The following is a 17,202-nucleotide window of genomic DNA, read 5'->3' on the forward strand; positions in this document are numbered from 1 at the left end:
GTGAGCGCTCACACACATCAGCTGCACATGCGCATTAAAAACCTATGCACATGCACAGTCATGAACATTTGGTCCCCCGTGCGAACGCGCGGGGGAACGATTGATTTACAATGTCCTGGGCCTGCCCCTACTCATCTGCATTTCCTTTCTCCAGGAGAGAACAGAAGAAAGGTAGGTAAGTATGAGATACAGCAAATGGAACTTTTTAATTAATAGAACGTTATTTATATAACAAGTTAGATGGGGGAATTGCCTATTTTACTTAAAAAAAATATTTTATTAAAGATTTATCTGATCTGCGAGATGTTCATAGAGATTGTGTACAATTTAAGTGCTGTTAAAGTGCTGTTAAAACTACAAAATAGCTGCGCATAGCAAAAAATACCCCTGAAAATGTTCTCTCTCTCTCTCTGTCTCTCTCTCTCTTGTAAGAAATGGATGAGATGAAACGATGTCGTGCCGACAGCTCTGGACTGCAAAGATCTCGAGGGTGGCTAACATTGGGCCTTATTCTAGATCAATCTTTCTGACAAAATCCTTCTTAGATGGACAAAACCATGTGCACTGCAGGTGGGGCAGATGTTAATAGTGCAGAGAGAATTAGATTTGGGTGGGGTTTTACTTCAAAGTGAGATCTATATTGCAGTGTAAAAATAAAGCAGCCAGTATTTACCCTGCACAGAAACAAAATAACTCACCCAAATCTATTTCTCTCTATGCACATTTTACATCTGCCCCCCCTGCAGTGCACATGGTTTTGTCCATCTAAGAAGGATTTTGTCAGAAAGAGTGAACTAGAATAAGGCCCTTTGTGAGTATACTCTCCACAAACATTCCAGCTGGTTACCATTTTTTTGAGCAATCCAACAAACTCCCCTTTTTTCAACATCTGTTTAGTTACAAAGACTTTTATGTGCAGACTATGGGGGTTATTTTGGTTCACTCTTTCTGACAAGTTCCTTCTTAGATGGACAAAACCATGTGCACTGCAGGTGGGGCAGATGTTACTTGTGCAGATAGAATTAGATTTGGGTGAGGTTTTACTTCAAAGTGAGATCTACAGTATATTGCAGTGTAAAAATAAAGCAGTCAGTATTTTCCCTGTATAAAAACAAAATAACTCACCCAAATCAAATTCCCTCTGCATATTTTACATCTACCCCCCTGCAGTGCACATGGTTTTGTCCATCTAAGAAGGAATTTGTCAGAAAGAGCGAACCAAAATGACCCCCTATATACCTGGAATCATTTATTTATCTTATTATATTCTATTCTCATCACGTGTTGAAAAAGGCCGATATTAATTGATTAGAGCATGGGTCTTCAAACTGGGGCCCTCCAGATGTTGTGAAACTACAAATCCCAGCATGCATTGCCACAGTTTTAACACTCCCTTATAGCAAAACTGTGGCAAGGCATGCTGGGATTTGTAGTTTCACAACATCTGGAGGGCCACAGTTTGAAGACCCATGGATTAGAGGATAATCCTAATGTGAAAAACTGAAGTTTATTTTTTTAATGTGTTTACAAAGTATCTTGTAAGCTGTTCAACATGGTTACAATTGTTTCCTTTGTACTAAAAAAAAAAAAAAAAAAAAAAATGTAAGCTCCATTTGGTCTGAGTACAGCACTTTATCTCATCCATTTCTTTCCAAAGTTTTTTTGTGGATACAGTACAATAGAAAAACAGTGAGGGGGGATTTTGGGGCTGTTTTCTGGGTATACCTGCGCACGGAATCTATTAGTGTGTACCTAGGACTAGCAGCTGCACTTTAACGGGTGACTGGGTCCGTTGTGGTTTACAGTATACAGAGATTGGTTTAGTGCTGCGCTCTGTCACTAAGATTCTACCAATGATTGGGTAAAATAAATGGTTTTTATTTATTGTGCAAAGAAATACTAATATGCATAGAACAAATGCTCTTTTCAATACAGTGTCCAGTCAGTGAGGCTGGAGCGTGTGCATTCCTTCAAGGGCAATTTAAACTATACACAAGAGGTTTTAAGAAAACGAAAAAATGAGGAAAAATAAACAAACTGTATATACATAAATAACAAAATGGTCTGGATACTTGTTGACAAATATCACTGCATCAAGATGATGTTAAAGAACCGACAGCACATGATAATGGAAATGAGAATCGTGCAACCAATTATGATGCCGATTGTTGGTCAGATAAATTGCTTGGTGTGTACCCGCTCAGGTGGCGAGTGCGCAATATTTGTCCTGATATAGGGAAATGGGTATCTTAAGTAATGTAGGTAAGTTCAGCGGCGTCCCGCTATTTGTAATCCTAGTATTATAATGTTCTGCACAGTGTTCAGGTACCTTTTGTTTTCGTGTTCGGGAGCGGTGGCACTTTCGGAGGTGAATTGGGGAGCTAGGGGTCCCGGATGGGTGAAGCTCCGTCTGTAACCCGTCCGGCACCGGCAGCTAGGTGCGAAGCACTGCTGACCGGGACATGGGATGTACAAATGTTGCTGCCCGTCTGGCTGAGTGGTCGCGGCTCACCGTGTCAGGACGCTAAGCGGATCCTTTGCGGTGACCGTTTCTCTCAATTACAGGACCTCACTATTGCAGCCCGTTCTCCCTCTCCTGTATACTCACCGCTGCCGTTACACCAGGATCTGTCTGTATCGTTGCGGCTTCTTGTTTAACGTAGTGGCGTATACGCCCGCTGGATGCTGTGATGGTCACGGATGTCGGTCCTCGGCTGTGGCTCTTTGTTGCAGGAATTGTTTCAGTTCTGTGTGTGTCCCTCCAACGCGTTTCGGCTATCTTTGCCTTCTTCTAGGGAGATGGTTGGTGTTGTGTGTCTCTTGGTTTAAATGTCCCTCCATTTTGCTCCTCTATTTTTTGATTGGCTCGGGTGTTCTGTCTCTGATTGGGCCAATACATGCATGAGTCAGTCTGCAATTGCTGTTCAATTAATCAATTACATTGTTATTCTTTCTTTTATTGTGGTGTGCACATACTGGATTATGGTGTTGTTATCGTTACTTAATATTCAAACTGTTGCTTCATTATGGGTTTATTACAGTTGGTCGGGAATAATTTATTAAATAATGGTTTTATTATTTTAAATGCTGAAAAAATTATAAGCTAATTGCTGCTATATTGATGCAAATATGGGTTTTGTTATTTTGGATTCCCAGCCTTTTACCCATCTCAATTACTAATTTGAATGAATATCTGTCTGTTGGGGGGTCATCCCTCTCAACTGTCATATGTACGTCAATTGTCAATCAAGTTGGTATCTGTCTGTTGGGGGGTCATCCCTCTCAACTGTCATCTTTATGTCATTTTTTTCCTATTATTGCTTTCACTTCATTATCAAGATTCAGTCCCTGCGGTTTCAGTGTTTTTAATTCATACATGTATTTGAGTTCAAGTTTGTTAATTTTATGTGTAAAATCTCCTCCGCTCCAGTTGTTTTGAACATCTGCAATGCCTATAAATGTCAATGATCTTGGATTACCGTTGTGGTGATCTGAAAAGTGCTTGAATAGATTGTGTTCCTCATTCTTTTTGGTAATATTCCGGATGTGCTCGCTGATTCTTGTTTTTAGGGGTCTTGTAGTACGTCCCACATATTGTTTGTTGCACCCACATTGTAGCAAATATATCACCCCTTTGCTATTGCATGTGATTCTAATATTTATTCTATATGTTTCTTGGGTTGATGTTGATATGTAGGTTGTAACTGGTTGGGTAGTTTTTTGGTTTTGATTTGTGCATCCTATACACGTCCCACAGTAATAAAAGCCTTTGTTGGGTTTATTGGTCAAAGTTTGCTGGATTTGTTTCTTTGGGGGAATGTGATTTTTGATTAATTTTTGTTTGATGTCAGGGGCTTTCCTATATACTATATTTGTTTTTTCTGGGAGAATATCTGAAAGTGTCTCGTCCTTTAACAGTAGTGGCCAGTGGTTTTTTATTATTTGTTGGAGTTGTTTGGATTCTTGTGAGTATTGGGTAATAAAAGGTGTTTCTTGATATATTCCACTCTTTTTGTCCTTGTATTTCAGGAGGTCAGTTCTATCTACTCCCTCTATGTCTTTGCGTGCTTTTTGTAGATCGGTCAGTTTATATTCTTTTTCTGTGAATTGTGTTATCATGTTGTTACTTTGTTCTATGAAGTCTGAATTTTTTGTGCAATTGCGTTTTAGTCTTATGAACTGGCTTTTTGGGATAGATTGTAACCAATTTGGGTGGTGCCAGCTGGTGGATAGTATGAAACTATTGACATCAACGGATTTTTTGTATGTATTGGTGTGTATTTTGTTATCTTCAATGAATATCTTGAGATCTAGAAATTTTACTTCTTTTTTGCTGTAATTGCTGGTGAATATCAAGTTATTGTTATTGTTGTTTATGTGTTGTAAAAACCTCTGTAGGGATGTCTCGTCTCCTCTCCATATGAACAGAATGTCATCTATAAAGCGTTTCCATAGCACGAGATTTGCCCCTGGTCCGCCATCCACCCATATGTGATGGTCCTCCCACCAACTCATGAATAGATTAGCGTACCCAGGGGCAAATCTCGTGCCCATCGCGGTCCCTGTTGTTTGAATGTAGAATTGGTTTTCAAACCAAACATAGTTGTGTTTTAAGATAAATGTAATGCTGTCTAAAATGAATTTGGTTTGTTCGGGTGGGATTGTTGTGTCTTGATCTAAGTGATATTTAATGCTGTAGGTGCCTTGTTCGTGGTCTATTATACTGTACAGTGAAGTCAACAAGTATCCAGACCATTTTGTTATTTATGTATATACAGTTTGTTTATTTTTCCTCATTTTTTCGTTTTCTTAAAACCTCTTGTGTATAGTTTAAATTGCCCTTGAAGGAATGCACACGCTCCAGCCTCACTGACTGGACACTGTATTGAAAAGAGCATTTGTTCTATGCATATTAGTATTTCTTTGCACAATAAATAAAAACCATTTTTTTTGTGGATAGTCAGCTCCTCTTCTCAGATGAAGCCACAGTCTATTTTTTTTTTAAATGCACACATAACAGCTAATGCCTTCACAACACTTGGGTTTTTGTTGTTTTATCTACTGTAGGTAATGATTAATAATCTGCTTACATGAGAATAGATTACTATTGGCTATGATTGTAAATGCATTTGAAAAATGACTGCTAATGAATATTGGTGCTTATTTATTAAAGTATATATGAGGGTGTTTTCAGGGGCTAACCATAAATATAAGAATCCCCATGTTATAATAAGAAGCGTACTTCTATTGCCAACAGCATCAACCCCCATAGGTTTCTAAAGGGCTGCTGTGCAGACTCCAGATAGAATTGAACTTTTTTATTGTCAGTAGATCCATTTGGCCAATCTAGTCTGCTCCTTTGGCAAAAGTCTATAGTAACATAAGTCTATAGTGGAGTAAGACTATAGTGACCTATGGGCTATCTTTCACAGATTGGTTCAGAAGAGGGATTTAATTTAAGGACCCTTAGCCTACTTGCATCTGTCCTGATATCTCAGAACTTGTATATCCTGTAAAACAAAAATTCCTTTGTGCAGGGATAAGAAATCTTTATTTTTGTGAGCTGGCTGACTAACCTAACAAGGCCATGGGATTTATGTAAGAGCCTGTGAGCTGTAGACTGTGCAGGAATTATGGTGTGTCTGCCCATATTTATAAAATGGCAATCCTTTACACGTCAGGCTAATACGTAACACCCCACATTTGTTTTACAAATGATAAGTTCCTTTGGTGCTCTTGTTTAGTATTTGTACACTCCATACACATTGCTGACAGTGATCCCGTTGTATGGTACTGTTTTAGCAGCAAAAGCAGACTATATTACCTCAGCTTTACTTCAAGCCAGACAGCCATATTTTTTGCTAACCTAAACCTGTTAGATCACTGATTGTCAACCTTTTTCAACTCACAGCAAGCCAAATAAGATTTTTCTATCGTTAAAGCACACCATCAGTTCACCATAAGGATGAAACACAAATATCCCCCCCCCCCTCCCCAAGAAAAAAAAACAAACCCTTTGGCCCCATAGAAGACAACAACGATCAATCATACTATCCCTATAGAACATAAAAATAAAACACATTTTCCCCAAGATGAACACAGCACTGTACAGAGTAGCTGTCAGGCTCACCTGCTTGCAGAACACAGTAGAACCCTTATGCCAAAACCAGTTGTTTTCAATGTGGAGTGCCCCATAGAGTAGAGATAATAATGCCCTCATGTGTACACATACAAGTCACTGCCCAGCTACCATCTTCCATTCATATGGAGCTAGTGGGGACAGTATAACAGCAGGACACCCGAGCAGCTCTTCACCTTGCTCCCTGTGACGAGTCTTCTCTAAATCTGATTTCTGGCCTACTGTATGTTGTCTATGAGTTGCATCACAAGCAAAGAGCCATTGAACAGGGACACTAGGACTGGCACCATGCGAGAGAGGGAGCAACAGCAGCTACCATTTAATGATTATTAGCGGAGGACAGGAAGACAACCCATTAACATGAGAGATGGGAAGAATCCTATGTCAGGATACAAACACAGAACTCGAACAGGAAAAGACCATTTCTGTCAAAACTTTTATTTAATTGGTGGCAGTGAATGTACACTGGGTCAAGAACTGCTCATGGCATACTAGTGTGTCATGGCACAGTGGTTGAAATACTTTGATAGATAGATAGATAGATAGATAGATAGATAGATAGATAGAGTATGGAGCAATCACATAACAAAACATACACAGTTCATAATGAACATGCAAAATCTAGCCAGCCAACACTGAAAGAATGAGACACATTAACAAACTTAAAGGTTCATACACACATGGTGCAATTTGGGCTTCCGATTTTGAATTTACTGTATAGTCAAAATCAGAAAGATAGCACATGTTGCACAGTGTGTGTGTATATAGCTTGTGATGTCAACCGGCAAGAAAACACTGTGCAGGAAAGCCAATGTAGACTATTGTTTACACAGTCTAACATTCTACTATAGTCAAAATCGTCCATAGTTAAAATCTCAAGTAAATATACCACATTGTATGGTTCAAGGCAAATGGCATAGTCAAAGTCATACATAACCAAAATCTCACTGTGTGTATACACCTTCAGTGATGCACGCGTGTGAAACCCCCCCCTCCCTGACAGGCCAAGTTTTTTTAGGTGGGCACCTGACGTCCAGCTGATGCTTCCATGTGCCCGTCACTGCTTATTGTCTGCTGTACCCCTTCAGCGGTGAATAGTGCATGTCGGCTCCTCAGCACTGAAGGGGTACAGCAGGCAATGAGCACATGGAAGCAGCAGCAGCTGGACATTGGGAATGGAGGCAGCAGCAGGAGGTCTGAAGGGAGGTTCGGAGTCACGTGCAGGGTAGTGTCTTGGTTCACTGGGCATGGGGCAGCAGGAGCCGCAAGAGACAGGATGAGGGCAGTGCCTGCTTCCTTGCCGCTGGGCACTTACCAGAGGGGAAAGGAACTACTGGCACAGAACTGAAGGGTTCTCAGGTGTGGTGTCTGGCTGCTGCAAGAGGAGAGGACGGAACCCGCTGCTACTGGAGCTGAGGACGGGACCCTCTCCCACCAGACAGCAGCCAAAGGGGAGTTTAGCCTCCAGGGCAATGCAGCAGCAGGGGAAAGAGGATGCAAAGGCACAGCAGCGATGGGGAGGTGTCAGGCCTTCTACTGACCAGCACTGAGTGTAAGTCCAGCTTATGAGCTGTGTGTGTATTGGGGTACAATGTGTGTGTGAGTGTGTGTGTATTGGGGCACAGTGAGTATGTGTGTATTGGGGCACAGTGTGTGCATACAATGTGTTTATGGGGTCACAGTGTGTGTGTATTGGGGCACAGTGTGTGTGTGTGTGTGTGTGTGTATTGGGGCACTGTGTGTGTGTGTATTGGGGCACAGTGTGTGTGTATTGGGGCACAGTGAGTGTGTGTATTGAGGCACAATGTGTGTATAAGTTTACAGTATGTACGGGGTCACTGTGTATGTATTGGGGCACAGTGCATATGTTTGTTGGCACAGTGTGTGTATGTGTGTACAGTATGTACATGTAGAAACCCCCCCATGAAAATCCTGCATTTGCCACTGACCTCTACACATAATAAATCACACATAAAGATATACAATGAAACACAATCTTTTAAATTACATACAGTATATATGCATAACTTAATAATAAAAAAAATATATAAAATATTCACTTACTCAAATATTGGATATTCGTCATTTATGTCATCAATACGGAGTATTAGCCCTCCTTCACAGAAAAGACCCCCATTATCTGTTGCTCTTAATATGAGCCTGAATTCCTGATTTAAAAAAGTCAATAAGAATAAAGTGCAATGTCTATTTTCAACAATGCAGAAATATTTCTCCCATTTATACAGTATACGTTTTTTTATAGAATTGCCCTATGGCACTTAAGAGATAAAAAGACAAATATATTATTTGAAAAAAATAAATAAGTGCAGAAAAGCTAAACAATCTACATAAATTAAATAAACCTGCTTGTAATCTCTGACTATGCTGTCTGCCACAATAGCCAGAATTTAGTAAATTCTATTTATTAGTTTTTCAAAAACATACAAGCAATCAAGTATACTGTATATGAACAAGAAAAAACATGCAAACATAATGTATACAAATATTCAGCCAATGAAAGGACGTACAGTACTTGTAATCACAACAGCTGTTGTGAAGAGTAAATGTGCGTACTGTAAATATCAAGATACACTACTTCAGAAATATAAAGTACCCCATACACATATCCAACACCAAGGTAGAATATACACTATAAGACCAGACAATAAACCTATACAAACATTGAAGGTAAACAGACTAAGGGCCTTATTCAGATTTCATCGGTACTGCGCGGTATTCGCACGCAGTACCAATGTTGTGCGTCTGCGCATGCGCAGGCGTGTTTCTGCACATGTGCAGGCGCATGGTGCGTGCACCCATGGCGACCTTTCGGGTCGCCGGGTGCACGCACCCATGGCAGCGAGGGGGGGGCATAGATGGGCGGGGAGCACCGGGCTGCCCCATTACCATATGGGAACGCCCAGCGTTCCTTGGGCATTTCCATGAGAACGCTGGGCGTTCTCATGGTAATGAGGCAGTGACGCGGGTGTGTGGGCCGGGCAGCTGACATCACCGGATGTCAGCTGCCCGCCCATATCACGCCAGTGTGCGCGCTAAACTAAGGGGGTTATTCAGGTTGATTCGCAAGGCTGCGAATTCGCAGCCTTGCGAGTCCACCAAACCCCGCCCGGCGAACGCACGCCCCCCTGCCGCCCCAGCAAAGTGCAGCTTCGCCCGCACAGCAGCGAATGGATGTTTTGCATAAACATCCAATCGCTTTGCTGGGGTGTCCGCCCACATCATTCGATGGTCGGTGACCATCGAATGATGTTTAGCGTGCACGCTTATATAAGTGACTTTTGAGTTACTTAGTTTAGCGTGCACGCTGGCGTGATATGGGCGGGCAGCTGACATCCGGTGATGTCAGCTACCCGGCCCACACACCCGCGTCACTGCCTCATTACCATGAGAACGCCCAGCGTTCTCATGGAAACGCCCATGGAACGCTGGGCGTTCCCATATGGTAATGGGGCAGCCCGGCGCTCCCCGCCCATCTCCGCCCCCCCCCCCCTCGCTGCCATGGGTGCGGGCACAACATTGGTACTGCGTGCGAATGTGCGCAGTACCGATGAAATCTGAATAAGGTCCTAAGTAACTCAAAAGTCACTTATATAAGCGTGCACGCTAAACATCATTCGATGGTCACCGACCATCGAATGATGTGGGCGGACACCCCAGCAAAGCGAATGGATGTTTATGCAAAACATCCATTCGCTGCTGTGCGGGCGAAGCCGCACTTTGCTGGGGCGGCGGGGGGCGTGCGTTCGCCGGGCGGGGTTTGGTGGACTCGCAAGGCTGCGAATTCGCAGCTTTGTGAATCAACCTGAATAACCCCCTAAGATACATATACAGACAAGGGAGAAAACATAAGGAAGAGAGGGGATGGAAAAGGAGAAAGAGGTCAAAACACAATGAGTAAATAGCCTAATCAATGGTCACAACATACATTATCTTCAGCATAATATTATACATTTTCTATGAAGAAATGATGATGAATTCAGTATGTCCAAATACAGTATTTCAAATATCTGGTGTTGAGTGGACTTAGTAAGGGTTTCTACATACAAACCCACCTTCATTAAAGTTGATTAAAGCAGATTTTCTATCAAAATACATGATCTGTAACTCTTTTTGATGGACCTCTGACAGCAAAGGGGAAGATAGAGACAACCAATGAGTTAGGATTTTTTTTTTGCAACTGTAACTGAGTTTGAGAAAAGGGATGGTCGTATGCTTGTTAAAGCCTAAATCCCTGTTCTAAAAGTTTGCGAAAAGAGAAGCCACCGGGTCCAGTTGAATAGATATGAAGAAGAGGTATTTAACATAGTTTATGAGTTTATTCCAAAATGGTGTAATGTATGAGAAACCAAATATACACGGAAGAGAAGAAAGGTAGTGTTGTACTTGCACATACAAAAAAAGTATATAAAAATATATTATGAAGGAGATTGAATTTACATCTGCTCTCAGCAACCTGGACAATGCGGCCACCTGGATCAAACACTTTAGAGGAATATGTTCAACCCTTATATCTCCAAAAATGGTAATAATTATAAGTAAATGAAGAAGTGATAGCTGGATTACCCCAATATAGGTATGTGCACCGGACACTTTTTCGGGCTTTGTGTTTTGGATCTGGATCACCGTTTGTGTTTTGGATCTTACAGATTTTGGTTTTGCATCTGTATTTTTTTGGGGGGAAAATCATAAAAACTGCTAAAATTAGAGAATTTTATTTTCGTTTCTACAATATTATAAACTTCAATGACATTCCTTTCCACTCATGTCTATTCTGAACACTTTACAGCTCACAATATTGTTTTTAGGCCAAAAGGTTGCAGCAAGGTAGATGATGACTAAGCTTAGGGACACAAGTGGGCAGCAAAACGCATGGCATATGTAGAAGTGGAACCGCAGTGGCAGACAGGATGGCAGTTTTAAAAGCTGTGCCAAAAAATGCTCCAAAGAGCACATAATGCAAAGAGAAGTTGTGCAAGATGGAATTGTCCTTGGGCCCTTCATTTCGCACTTATGTTGTATAAACAGGACATGCACACTTTAACAACCCAATCATTTCAGTGACAGGGTCTGAAATGATTGGTTTGTTTGCCCCCCCCCCCCCCCCCCCTCAAAACAAGTTGGCAATGCTCCAAAGTGCACATAATCCAAAGAAAAAAGGTGCAAGTGAAATTGTTCTTGTGAAAATTGATGTTGGTGTTAGAGATTGCAGGAGCTGGGCAGGAGATAATGTCACTGTATCTTTGTTGGAGCAGGCAATAGATGAGGAAGAGGAGCTGAGGAAGAAAAATGGATGCTCATAATAGGCTGAACTGATGAAGACTCACATACGGGCAGGTGTGAGATTAGGACGTAGAATCATTGGTTTGTTTGAGCACCCACAAAACAAGCTGGCAATGCTCTAAAAAGCACAAAATGAAAAGAGGTGCAAGCTGGAATTGTCCTTGGACCCTCTGACCCTCTCTTATGTTGTTTAAACAGGACATGACCAGTTTAATAAACTCATCATTTCAGCAACAGGTGGTCCCCTTGGAAAAATAAATTCTATAAATCATAGCTAGCTACAAACATACCACATACTTGGTGAGGCAAGAGGAAGAGGACAGTGAGGACAAAACAAGGTTCCAATGACAATAAGTGGCAAGGAAAGGTGAAGGTCTTGTCCTGTGTTTTATGCCTTTAGTCTTGCTCCAGGATTACAGACTGCATCTTCAGTTGACAATCCCACAATTGTCCGGATTGTACTCCACTGGATTTAAAAGGGGCGAATTGTATGGTAGCACAGGGCAGCATTGCTGGACTTATATGGCAGCAAAGGGCAGCACCACTAGATTTATATGGCAGCAGAGGACAGCACTGCTGGACTTATATGGCAACACAGGACACCACCTCTGGACTTATATGGCATACTTATACAGCAGCACTGCTGGACGCATGTAGTAGACTTATACAGAAGCACAATGCAGCCCCACTTGACTCATATGGCAGGCTTATACGGCAGCACAGGGCACCATCATTGGACTAATACAGCAGTACAGGGCAGTACCGCTGGACCTATATGAAAGACTTTTATGACAGCAATGCTGAATTTATGTGGTATCACAGGACATCACAATTGGATTTATATGGCAGCATAGGGCAGCACTGTTGGGCGCATGTGGTATACTTATACAGCAGTACAATGCAGCACTGCTGGACTTATACGGCAGCAAGGAGCAGCACCACTGGAATTATAGGGCACACATAGTGGCATCTCTGGAAGCATACATGACCCATGGTTGCACCCCTGGAATAATACGGCACACTTGGCAGCACCCCTGCAGTAAAAATATATATTTTAATTTGAATATTTAAAAAAAATAAAGTAGCCCCTTAGGAGTCCCCTACAGCAGCCTGCTTAGTAGTCCCCAATAGTAATCCCACATAGTAGGTCCTCCTTAGTAGACCCCCATAGTAATCCCTTTATCAGTCCCCCATAGTAGTTCCCCACAGTAATCCCCCATAGTAGTCCCCCTTCACAGCCCTAACTAAATGACCCGCAACCACAGCAGATAGCACAGACATGTCCTTGCTGTCTGAATTTACAGCCAGAATGGTACCGATCTCAGGGACTTATATAGGGTCCGGGTCTCACGAGAATCCGACAGCAAGATGATGATGTTCGAACTTATTCTGGATCTGGAAAATACACATCTCAGAGAGGAATATGGCTACATATCAGAGGAAGAATGGGTACTTATGTAGTATCTGGGCGCCCGATTTTGAAATCGGGTCCATCGCATCGCATCGCATACGACCATATCGCATGCGATGCGATGGACCCGATTTTTCCATAGGATTCAATGTTAAAATGGACTGAGTCCATTTTAACATGGAATTCAATGGGAAAAAGGGGTCCTTTTCATACCCCTACTATCCAAGTCGGCATGGAGTTGGATATAAACCTGTGGCGAGCGTAGCGAGCCACCGGTATTCTGTGTCCCCTCGCTACGCTCGCCACGCTTCGGGCTCGGTGGCTCGCTACGCTCGCCACAGGTTTATATCCAACTCCATGCCCACTTGGATAGTAGGGGTATGAAAAGGACCCCTTTTTCCCATTGAATTCCATGTTAAAATGGACTCAGTCCATTTTAACATTGAATCCTATGGAAAAATCGGGTCATCGCATCGCATCGCATGCGATATGGTCGTATGCGATGCGATATCGCATCGCATCGCATCGCATCTGATTGTTAAGTTAAGGCATACAATCACAAAATCGGGCGCCCAGATACTACATAAGTACCGAAGAATGTTGGTCGATTTAATGTGAAGGGAAGAGCAATGCCTTGCCCAATTGAACATCAGTAAACGATTCTTCTCAGTGAGCCAATCAGCAATACATTGAAGCATAACAGATGAAGAATATTCAGCAAAATCAGGCAAGCCCATACCTCCCTTTGAGCAAGTTGTCAGCAGACAACAAAACATGTCAGGAAACACCTGCTCACAATAAACAGCATTGGACTTGGTTGAGGTTTCATTGGAAGTCCTATTGGATGTACCATCTACACCAGCTCTTATTTGCACTATCCCTGGTCATTGGTCCGGAATATTTTGCCATCTTACAATTTTGCCCATTAGGAAACCACCACCTTCCTAAATCTTGGACTCCAATATTGCAACATGCTGGTGATGCCTCTGTGATCGAGGACTGCAATACCCTACAGTGGCACCAACAATCCTGCAAGGTTAATGGACTCCCCATAAGTCAAGCTTTACTAAGTACGGATCTACATCAGGGGATCAAGCAATTGTTATTTACAGAGCACATCAATTGCAAATTGGGACTCCATACCAAATAAATATACAACCTCTCTTGTCCATTTTAATATTTTATTGTATTAACATTATTGTGCAATACTCTTGCTGCTATTATAAAAAAATTCTTACTTATATAAAAATGTGCTTGTATTAATAAAATATACTAATTATTGTAATACCTAATTGATCCACATTATTGAGCGCTCCATCAATCCTTTTATCTAAGCCCATACCTCCCGCTTGTGTGGGGCTATAACTCTGCAAAGAGCAATTTTCAGCTTTTTTAGCACTCCAAACAAAGGGAGTCATATCCCTTCATATGATTCTCAAGTTTGAATTAGATAGGCAAATCAGTAATTTGTGCATCAGATAAAAGATTTTAGGAAAAATGAAAAACCGCTATGCATTAGTGAAATTTGAAGAAGCTTCCAACTATCAAGGAGGTTTGGGCAAAACCTTGAGAATGGCTGCGTTAAGGTGAAGGGGTATGGTCAGGAAGGATAGAAGGGAGTTAGGTACCACAAATAGTGTTAGACCAATACGAGGAAACAAAATGATATAAAAAACCTCACTAAGGCCATCTGGTCCAGTTCCAAATGCCTTGTCACATTTCATCTGAGGTATGACCAGCTCCACCTTTTCAAGTGTTATAAGGTAAGCTGCTCCGTCTGATGATAATCGAGTGCAGGATAAAGGGTTCTTGTGTAGTTTCACAGCGCCAGCATGGCGCCGTGCTACTTCCGGGTTGGGTACGCTCGTCAAACTATCTAAAATAAAGTAACTTAACTCCATGCCAACGTAGATAGTTCATACCCCCACTATCCATGTTGGCATGGAGTTGATTTTAGATAGTGTGGCGAGCGTAGTGAGCCACCGAGCCTGCAGCGTGGGCGAGCGAAGCACCCGGTCCACCAGCGGTAGTTCATCCCCTCCATACGCCCTCAGGTTCCCTCACGACTTCAAACATTCTATAGTTTATTATATTCCGATCCTCCCCCAACCCTGCATGAATAAAAGGGTCATCACTGGTAGGCCAGGCAGAGGTCACGCACAACAAAGTGAAGAATCCAGAGAGTAAGTAAAGGATTGTCTGAAATGGGATCACTGATGTCAGTCAGCGGTTCCTGGGATAATTCTCATAAATATGCTTCTGCACCCTTGGGAGATAAGAAGTCTCTATTGTAGAATCGGTCGTTATGTGAAAGACTAGGTAGAGCAGGCCAAGCTTGCAGCCCTCAATTACAAGCCTGGTCAATTCCACAGAATAATCCTGAAATATTTATAATTTGTTACCCTCCCATTGTAGATCCTTCGCACTTCTGGAGGCGGACCAGAAAGCCATTTTGTGAAGGTAGTTCAAGCATCTGAATATCCTGACCAATGGTCTGAGTTTATTCGGTGTACGAACAGGGCCAACTCAGCGTGCCTTCTCAACCACTAGATCCTGACATGCCTGCACTGTTCCCAGGAGAGAGGGTAAAGTGTTCTGGAGGAAAGTGCCAATGCGGGACCCTCAACAGTTTCTGGCAAACCCAAGAGATGAATATTATTATATCTCAAGCAATTCTCAATTTTGTCTAATTTATTCCAAATTTGTTCATTATCAGAAGCAAGTTATTTCACTAAAAGCTTCATATTTCTCAACATCATGCAAGGCAGACCCTAACTGATTTTCGACTGCGATATTTTCTGCGTGAGAGCTTTGTGTCTGTCTGCCACTGGTTGTTTCAGGAGTGATGCCATAGTAGATTGTATGGAATTACCTACTGCCCCAAAGGTAACAGAAGTGTCTGGGGTTGGTAAACCAATTCTGCTAGATCAGCATCAGCTTTCTTCAACTCTGGCGTCTTTGGCTCTGGTCCGGGGTCCGGCGCCATGTTGCCCGCCACATTCTAGGAGGCTGGAGTCAGGTCACAAAACAGTCCATCAGGACCAGGGGGCAGTTAGGTGCAATTAAGTGCAAGACTGGAGGAGTTTGGAGGCTGCTATCCACCATGACAAGATGCTAAAAACACTGGGTATTGTTAGATTTGTTTATGTAAAGCAGTTTTAAAGGTAATATAACACAGCAGGATTGAGACGGCTAATATGACAATGTTTTTATGTTAACCACAGACAGACTTTTCTAAGTTTTGCAGTAACCACTGCTGAAGGGTTAGGATCACTATAGAAATGCACACAGTACCTCCCAACATTAACATTAGGAAAACTGAGTCTCTTGCGGAACAAGGGGACATGACCTCAGAATCCTTAGCAGAGAGATGTGTCAGGCTAGCCTATAGAGTCCATGACGGAGATAAGTGCAGGAAGACAGCAAGATAAAAGATACATAGAGGTGTGGACGCAAGACATTAGAAAATTTAAGGTCAGATTAATTAAGCCTGGGAAAGCGGTAAAGTGGCCAGTGACAAGGCACCAGCCAATCAGCCCCTAACTGCTATTTTTCAAATCCTGCTTGTAACTTGACAATAAGAAGCCGATTGGCTGGTGCATTATTATTGGCCACTTTATCACTTCAGCAGGCTTAATATATCTGCCCTTAAATGAAAAAAACCATCGGTAGGTGGAAGACGGTGTTCAGAGAGACAACTTGCATTAAAGAGATTGCTGAGACTTATGCTGCCACAAATAAACCACCTGTATGCTATCTTTTTTTGGAGGGGAAGCTACACAAAAGATAACCATTATTTCAAAAGACACTGCTACAATAGAGTTTCTGTGAATTAAGGGCCTCATCTGTGTGCACAACAATCTCAAATACAGCCTGGTTTGCAATGTTTTATTATCATTATAAAATGGACATTACCACCTACTGTAGCAGGGGCGTAAATACAGGAGACAATGGAAGGTGGTTCCCTCCGGGCACCAGGGCCAGACTGACCATCTAGCACTTCTCTCAAATGCCAGAGGGGCCGATGGCCAGGTGGGCTGATTTCTTCTTGTAAGTGGAGGCTCCGCCTCCCGATCCACGCACAGAGAGAGAGCCGCTGGACTTGCAGCGGGTCCGGCAGCTCTCTCTGTGCGTCGTTGAGGTCCAGTAGAGAGGGGGGCATCACACACCGCTATTCCCCTCTCTCCTGCAAGCCAGGAGAGGCAGTGCACGCATGCGACAAAGGTCACGCGCGTGCACAAATGCCAGTGCCAATTCGAAGGCCCAGTCCGTCGCTGCCGGGCACCAACTCTGAAGTGAGCAGAAGGTTTTGCTTTATGTACACTAGAGTATGAGTGTGCTGTGAACCTCT

General features: G+C 42.5%; 1 protein-coding gene across 1 annotated transcript in view; it reads right to left on the reverse strand.

The window, feature by feature from the left end:
• LOC146072999 (cadherin-related family member 4-like) overlaps nt 1-17,202 on the reverse strand; it is a 145,411-nt gene that overhangs the window by 85,531 nt on the left and 42,678 nt on the right. The window contains exon 7 of the mRNA XM_083180172.1: nt 8,204-8,307. Coding sequence (XP_083036298.1) covers nt 8,204-8,307 — 104 coding nt within the window. The remainder of the gene's footprint in view (nt 1-8,203; nt 8,308-17,202) is intronic.

The sequence above is a fragment of the Crinia signifera genome, chromosome 4 (genome assembly GCF_055691185.1).
Source record: "Crinia signifera chromosome 4, ASM5569118v1, whole genome shotgun sequence".
Taxonomy (NCBI): domain Eukaryota; kingdom Metazoa; phylum Chordata; class Amphibia; order Anura; family Myobatrachidae; genus Crinia; species Crinia signifera.